Consider the following 8,360-nt stretch of genomic DNA (forward strand, 5'->3'; position numbering starts at 1 on the left):
GCACAGAACTGCAGTCATCACTTGCTTGTGACCCTTAGAGAAAGATTTGATGATTTCTCAGCTAGAGTAACTCATGTAGTGAGAAAATAAGTTGTGAGAAAAAGAGGAGATCTTATTATGTTCTAGGATGCTGGAAGGTTTCAGGCTGAGCAGTTTTTTTCATGTTATGGAGGAACTTGAACAATGAGGTTGTGCTGATCACGCAAATGTGACCCTTTTTTTTTTTTTTTGCTTGTCTAGTCCATAGTGAATCCATTAGCAATTTCAATATTACTATGTGATAAAATCATCTAGTGCCATTCCACGGTAAAATCAGCTTTTCATCTTCTTTTTGATGAAAATTTAGATACTGGATTACAAGATGAAAGCTTAAGATAAGCATGCATTTTGCTTTTTGAATAAATACTGTAAATAAGTATAACTCTTTATAAATCCAACCCCATTTGACTTTCAAGTCACAGAATTTAAAAGATTCTTTATATGCACCATTGAATTTGACTTTTAAGTTCTCTTAAACTACAAAACTGGCTAATAAACCAATTCAGTTCCAGTCAATCAACCCATTTATATCTTCAAGATAGGGTGCCTTTAATTTTCCTGCTAATGTGTCACATGAAATAGCTATGCTGTAGTTAGGAAAGGAAGAGGAGAGGAAGGGAGGGGAGGGAGGCAGGGAGGGAGAGAGAAAGAGGAGGAAGAGAATAATTTACAAGGGGCTTGAAAATTCGTTAAAACCAATCATTTCAAGATAAACTTATGTGAGCTTCAAATGGGATCTGCTGTGGATCTCGCTTYAGGATAAAGACTTTGGTCACTGATGTTTTGTGGTATCTGTAATTCCATAAAATAGTATTTTTTAAATGATCCTTCCTTGCAATTATGCTAATYAGGGAGTACTTGAGAGGTTTGACTACAGTTAGTTTTTGTGAATTTATTTTATATTTTCAGACTTCTCATTATAAATTTTGTTCAACAGCTCTCTCAAATGCCTTTGATAACTTTTTCCCACTCTCCCCACATGCCCTTTCTCAAACCAGAACTGAAAATGTCTTAGTTTAAGCTGCTAAAAACCATTAACATTAAAAAGATACAGCATCATATATATCTGAAAGTGCTGGGTATTTAAAGATACATACTGTACTGCACTGAAATTGGGATTCAGCCATTATTCTGTACTTAAACGTATTCTCTGATTATACTATGACTTAGAGTGATTTATAATAACAAATGGTGCTTTATCAGATAATATCATCTTTAAAAAATTCTTCTTCTTTAGCTATGTGTCTCTCTCTGTTACTAACCATGGGTAAGGTTAATAAAAATCTGATAAGAACATGAATTCCTCTAACAGSTCACCACTACCTGCTTCAAAACTGTAAGTGTCCTACAAAGTGATATAAAATTTAAGCATCTGGATTAGCTCCAACAGATGCAATTATATTCCGAAGGGCATTATATGTACCAGCCCAATAAAATACCTCTTTAGGTTGGTTTCTATATATTTTAATACCTTTTTAGGTTGGTTTCAATATTTAAGAGTAGGGACATGTTGGGGCTCTTTTGTTTCTGATGGTTTGTATTTTTTTTTGTTGTTGTTTGGTTGGTTGTTTTTTGGTTTTTTGTTTTTTTTTTCTGTGGTACAAGCCATCAGTGTAAAAAAATGACTGGTGTCTGGTTTTTTTCCTAGTTGAATGCATGACCTGCAATGGTGAGAGTTACAGAGGGCCAATGGATCACACCGAGACGGGCAAGGAGTGTCAGCGCTGGGATCTTCAGAGACCACACAAGCACAAATTTCGTCCAGAGAGGTAACCTCTCCTACCCCCCAAGCAAGACCATGTGGTCATAATTTGAGAATTGCACACATTCTGGAACCAGTTGAGCAAAACTAGCATTAGCTCAACTGAAATTTATGGAGGTCACCAGTTTTAGATGCTTGGGCTCCTGGCCCATGGTGAAGGCTGGCTACTGTCGTGATGGAGATGCAGGATGGGGAGTAGAGGTTGTTTTGTGCATTTCTGGTTTCATCCTGTGCTGTTTAGTGTAGTGATGCGCATCTACTGCTTTAACAGAGCAAAATTTCCTCTCTAGCTTCACTGACTGCAAATAAATATTCTCTGAATATTTCTGTATATACTGATATGCAGCTGCACTCAGCCTAAAATACCTTCAAGTAATCACATAATAAATAATGATTAAAAGTCATAATTTTTTTGTTAGACTTCTTGACACCATTAATGAATATAAACTTGCAATATTRTCAAATAACAATATCCTCCTTTTCACAACATTGAACAGCCTTAAAGCTATAGGTGATCTTCCATTTTAATCACATTTATGTATCCAATTTGTTTGGCCAAAGTGTTTGCCCACTACATCTTTTATTTTCAGCCTGGGAAAGGAGTTAATAATTCTGTTTAGCATTTTATGAACATGGATTTCTTTCTTAGGCTTTTATTGTTTTTTTAATTTAGGCACWGATACACAGTGCCAAAAGTTGAGCAGAAATAGCAAGAAAAATTTCATCCCTGTTAGGGCTTGTGCTATAGGCCCAAATTCACCCAACTACAAAGAGTCRTCTATAATACACACTTTGGAAAGTGTGTGGGAGGGAAGGGTGGGCAGGGGTTAGGCCACACAGGAGGGAGTCTCTGTGTTCATCTCAAAGTGTRCTACAGTTTCATTTTAGTTTTATTCTGGATTTCGGGTAAACCCCATTTATATATTGCTCTGAATAAACTTAAACTGCCAGACGAAGATTGCAAGAATCAACAAAACCAGAATGATTAAGACCTTCCACTGGAAGTATCTATATTAAAGTGTTTCACTAWATAAAGCATTATTTTTATACTAAGAAATATGGGTACTGGTAGATTTTAGAAAGCCTAATTATTCAGCAAAATATTGAGGATCTCCAGTTTTTATGTAGTATAATCTGTTTTTTTCCCTTGGCTGGCTTGGATGATCTGCTTCATGAATAATAGCAGGCTATCCCATTGTTCTGCCACAATAAATATTTTGTATTAGCAGAGTGGGACTGAAGATAATCTGTTTCTGAGCTTTGCCATGCACTTACTGTGCATTCTAGAATAAGTCACAGAAAGCGTTTTGTTCCTTGGGAGTGAAACATTTATAGAACTCCTGGGTACAAACAATAATAATTTTACTGTGAGGAGGAAATTTCTTTTTTTTCCATTAATTTCTGATTGTTTCCAAAATGACTTTTAAGACTAACCACAGTCTTATGAACAATCATCTTCCTCTTTGAAATATTTCCTTCAGAGAACATTTTCTTGACAGTCTTTTGACTGTAATAAATTGTTTTTTTTCTTTTCTAATCAAAAAGCAACCCATCCTGCTTGAACTGATCTGTATGGGCTATGAGTAATATAGTCCAGTGTACTTCTGATACACTGATGTTGTTTAGCTCCTTGAATGTTCACTAAAGGCAGTAATAGTTATTTTTGATTATATCAGATTTTTAAAATGTTGTGGGCTTTGGTTTGCTTGGAATTTTTTTTTTTCCTCAATCATTTGACTATTACTATGACTTTACTAGTCATAGTAAATGGAAAATAAGAGAAGAGGTCTTGAACRAATGACCCATTAAAATACAACAGTCTCTAGAGACTCTTACAGTATATCATCTAGGTGTAATGTAAATAACCTGGAGATCAGGAAGGACTCTCTTGACAGATTTAAACCTATTTTCATTAATGGCTTCATCAACTGCAATGGTGAAGAAAAGGAAGTAAAGAYGGTAATATTTTCAAATGCTCTAGTCTATCTGCTGTTGGACAGTGTTTTCAGCTCAGGGTGAATATAACTCAACTTTTCTTTTTTGTCACCTCAACAAATTGTTCCACATTCATTCCCTTCAGTAGTCAGTTACTGAAGTTCTTATTGTTTGCTTAGATGTGATYGAAGTTAGCAGAAGGAATCCCCCCAAACAGTTCCTGCATGACCCATTTTTAGCTATTAGTGGATGCAGGATTATATTCTGAAACTCTACTTATCTTGTGTACTCTTCATGGGGAGTTATGCCTCAGTATGGAAGGAAGACCACTGAGGAAAAATGTCTTGGGCACAAAGCAGCATAGGGGGGAAAAGTTTTGAGTTCTGCTCAAACTCAAATATCCTGTTTATTTTGTGGAGAAAAATGTTTATTTTGTGGAAAAAAATGTTTATTTTGTGGAGGAAAGTAGGGTTGAAATGTAGCATAGGAGGTGAATTAACTGCAGGTATCCTTTTATTAGTGACCTGGTTTACATCTTTTGTATGAAAATGTACTTTATAGAAAATCAAGTTTCCAGTCCTACATGTCTTTTAAAACAAAACAAAGGGGAAAAGAAATGTTGGTGAAGAGCTTTAGATAGAGATCAGCATCCGTCCCTCAAAAAAGAATAAATGTTATCTCTTTGGCTAATACTGTCCTCCGTCTTCTCTAGAAACTGAGATAAAATCTTGATTTTGACACCAGATATGCATCTTGATGCTTCATTCCAGTTTTGGCAATGAAATACAGCTACTGCTGTTTCAAGGGGGRAAAAAAGAAATAGCTACAGTTCTGAAAGATCTCTGAAACCTCAGGCTCTTTGTTGGATCTAAAAAAGGGGTCTGTGCTCAAAGGTACTGAGGAAGAGGAACGTGCACAACAAAGAGACAAGCTCGTGGGGAATCCTGTGTAGCCTCACTGTTGAATTGTGTGAAATCCCTTTTGAAGTTTTAAGCCCTATTACTGTTTATTTTATTGCTAATATTTATTTCATAAAGGTGTTATTGGCCTTTTTAATAGGAATTATTGTTTGCTGGATATGAAGGAAGGCAAAGGCCTCCCTGAATATTGGAGGAAGAACCACTGGCTGTTTTGTTTTTTTTTTTTCTGGCTTCAGAAAAATACAAGTAGTTAGTAGGTGAAAAGATATGGGCCACATAGTAGGTGAAAAGATATGGCTCACAGGCGCTACTCCACCCCACAAAGACATTCAGAGCTTGATCCCGCAGAAATAGCTCCACTAAGTTTTAGTTAGGAAATAATGTATTTTTGACATACTGTGGGAGCATGCCATTTAACATCAGGAAGAATGGCGCATTCAGTGCTAAGACAGATATTTGTGTTCTAGAACATGGATTCTTTACATCCCCAGTTGTTTCAGATGCTTTTTGTGAGCTATGATTGCAGATACTTTGCTATTCCTGGACTCACCTTGGTTCTTGGGTAGTGACATGCACTCTCCATACTGTTTGACATGGAACATATTCCACCAGCATCAAAGCTCATCACTGCATCTACTGGGTGGCCAAGACCATCTTGTTTTCTGCTATTAGGGGCCCATTAAGTATTTTCTGTATTAGGAGCCCATTAACTATTTTTTTTTGTGATATCCGTAGGCACAGCTTGTTCCTCTACAGTTTGTCTTATACCTAGAATAAAACAGGGTACTGCTGCTAGATCTGAAATTACCACATTCTTTACTGCCATTTTATTCTCATTTTAGTGAGATTTCTCCTTGATGGTTTTGTTGTGATTTTTTTTAATTCTACTTAAATTTTGTCCCTGTCCCTTGTATAGTTGAAAGAACCTGAATTTGCCTATGAAATGGGTGATCAAGTTGCAAATGAGTCAAAATTAGCATGATCATTTCACAGAAGAAGCATCCTAGCAAAAGCATACACTTCTAAATCATATTTTCCTCTGCTTGTGTGAAGCACATCTGCTTGCAGTTGTAAATGGATTCAGGTTCCCAGGTAGTTAACTTTATTGTTCTCTTACATACTTTTCATGTTTCCCTCAGGRGTAAATCTACTTTTTGTTTCTGTTGCAAACACATTTCAATAAAACTGGAAAGGCAAGACAATTTGTATTCACTAGAGAAAAAACCCAAATGCATTTATCTCCTTCAAATTTACAGATGTTAGTATCATGTATTTATACAAAAAAAACCCTCCTTATCTTGGATATCTGTCTGATTGTCAAGGAAGGTTGTAGGAATGTGCAAACATTTAAATAGCACAATGGTATCAAATCTTAACGAGAYAAAGTGAGACGGAAGTTATTTCCTTATGTTTCTTCTTCTTTCCCCAATATTTGAAATGAGGGCATGACCAAAAATGAGCTCTGTTACAAAAATGGAGCTATCATTAGTACCATAGCTACTCAAAATAGATTCCAGTTTGAACTCAGGGCTGTTGCACTGAAGAACCTGTTTTCCTAATGAGTCTGGCATGGCAGGCAGTATTTAGATAATCCACACTTAATTGGCCTGTTTCAAAAAAATGAGTGGCTTAAGTGTCTGGTCRTCAGTTGACAGACACAAGAGCAAGAGTTTAGCAATTAGTGCAGTTACCCTATCCGGTACCCAGTGCATTAGCACAGCAGGGAGTCCCCTCGGTGGAGGCCTGATTCTGCTGCATATTTGGAAAGTGTTTATATGATATTAACTTTCTAACAGTGTTAAGAGTACTTGCATCCATCCAATTCTACAGGATCAGACCCAAGGTTAATAGGAACCGGTTCTTGTTTGCCTCTGCTGAAATCTGTCCTTTAAGTACCTTGTAGAAGCCAGTGCAGTGTTGCCAGGAAGCCTTCCCTGACGCCTTTCTCGTTGTGGTTTGCAGATATCCTGACAAGGGCTTTGATGATAATTACTGCCGCAATCCCGATGGCAAGCCGAGACCGTGGTGCTACACTCTTGACCCTAACACCCCCTGGGAGTTCTGTGCAATTAAAACGTGTGGTGAGTTCAAGCAGAATTTATTACTTCCTTTTCCTTTCCAAAATCTGGACGCAGATTCTTCAAGCAGTATAGGACCACCACTAGTTCATTCATTGCACTTCACTGGCTTTTAAAACATAACTTTCAAAGAGGGTCTCCTATAAACACTTTATATTTAATCTGGACAGGAAGGAAGAGTTGCGTGTTACCATAGGAATATGTATATCTTACTATAAATTGCATTAAAATGTGGGAATATCAAGAACTAAAAAAGTGAGGCAACAAAATCATGAGGATSCCAAGCACAATATTAGTTTGGCCATGCTGGACCTTTGCATTRTCATTTGAGAGTATCAAATATCATTTAGTGCACACATGCACCATCCCTACTCAGTGTCCTCTGCCAGCAGCTCTTCACTGCTTTGCAGTTCTAGGCCTTGGGTCCTGCACATTATTCTCTCTTGTGCTGAAGACAGAATTATTAATTTCCTCATGGGTCTCTGTGTTATTCACCACTCCATATCAAAGCACTCCACAGGCAATTAATTTCTCTTCATCCATCAGCTACAAGATGGTGGCATTTGTTAACCACACTTTAGAGATGAGGAATTGAATCAAAGTGACATTAAGGTGCACAGTTATTGGATGCTGACTTTGAGATGCTTTAGTTTAGCATTTTAGAGCTTTCTGCATTATGTTCTGTCTTCAAAGCCCAGATCATCTTAACTGGTGAGAGCTCTGACAGCTCTATTTTACTGATAATTAGATGTTTTAAATGAGAAATAAAGGGACAATGAGAAAGGTGAAGCTCTTGGACCTTCCTTGAAAACTTGCATAAAACAATTTTTCTAGAATTTCATGGTAATACTGGGGATAAGGCAGATTGTAGAATTAGTTTTGTTGAGACATACTTCAAATACTGGGGAGGGTGTCAGGGGAAGAGRTAATAGCTCTGACATGAGGCTGTATTTGTGAGCAGGGAGAAGTATGGCATTCTCCATCTTCACTTAGAATTCTTGGCAAGAAAATTATGCTGTGTTTTCTGCCTGAGCCACCAGTAGTTCAGAATTTTCTCTCCTTAGTTGTTCTTAGYTTAGGCCAGTCTTTGGAGATTCAATCAGGTCTAATCAATTTGTCAGTTTTTGAAATCCAAGGGTTGAGTAGGAATACTCTTAATGTACTTCCTGATGCCAAGTAATTTAACTTACTCTATCTTATGCCATTGTAATTCCAGTAAAAGGTAGCCAAAATATCAAAATTATTCCACTGTAAAAAAGGCAAAGTTAATTTGATACTCTGGGCAACGGTCTAATCATGTTCTCCAGAGACAGAMGAAACTTAGCAGGATCACTGCTTGTTTTGGGTCAGGTACCCATTAAGTCACACCCATGCTGAAAGACACCTGTGAGCCACAGTACTAATTCATGTAATTGTAGCTAGACTTCCTGGCAATCTTTGATAAAGGGCTCAGTCTTTCCCCTTTGTGAACACWGACTTGTTTAGCTGTGCAACCGAATCATCTTTCACTATTTTAGTTACTCAATTAAGTAAGGAGCTGTTGCTTTGGATTTTTTGGCTTGTGTTGGTTTGGGTTTTGTTTTAGTTTGTGTTTTTTGGGGTTTTTTTTTGCGTTTTTTTTTTTTT

General features: G+C 37.0%; 1 protein-coding gene across 2 annotated transcripts in view; it reads left to right on the forward strand.

The window, feature by feature from the left end:
* HGF (hepatocyte growth factor) overlaps positions 1–8,360 on the forward strand; it is a 57,619-nt gene that overhangs the window by 22,117 nt on the left and 27,142 nt on the right. For both annotated transcript variants that reach the window (XM_057376928.1, XM_057376929.1), the window contains exons 6-7: positions 1,688–1,808; positions 6,619–6,737. In XM_057376928.1, coding sequence (XP_057232911.1) covers positions 1,688–1,808; positions 6,619–6,737 — 240 coding nt within the window. The remainder of the gene's footprint in view (positions 1–1,687; positions 1,809–6,618; positions 6,738–8,360) is intronic.

Source organism: Malurus melanocephalus, unplaced genomic scaffold, assembly GCF_030028575.1.
Source record: "Malurus melanocephalus ecotype Western Australia unplaced genomic scaffold, MMel_1.1 scaffold_294, whole genome shotgun sequence".
NCBI lineage: Eukaryota > Metazoa > Chordata > Aves > Passeriformes > Maluridae > Malurus > Malurus melanocephalus.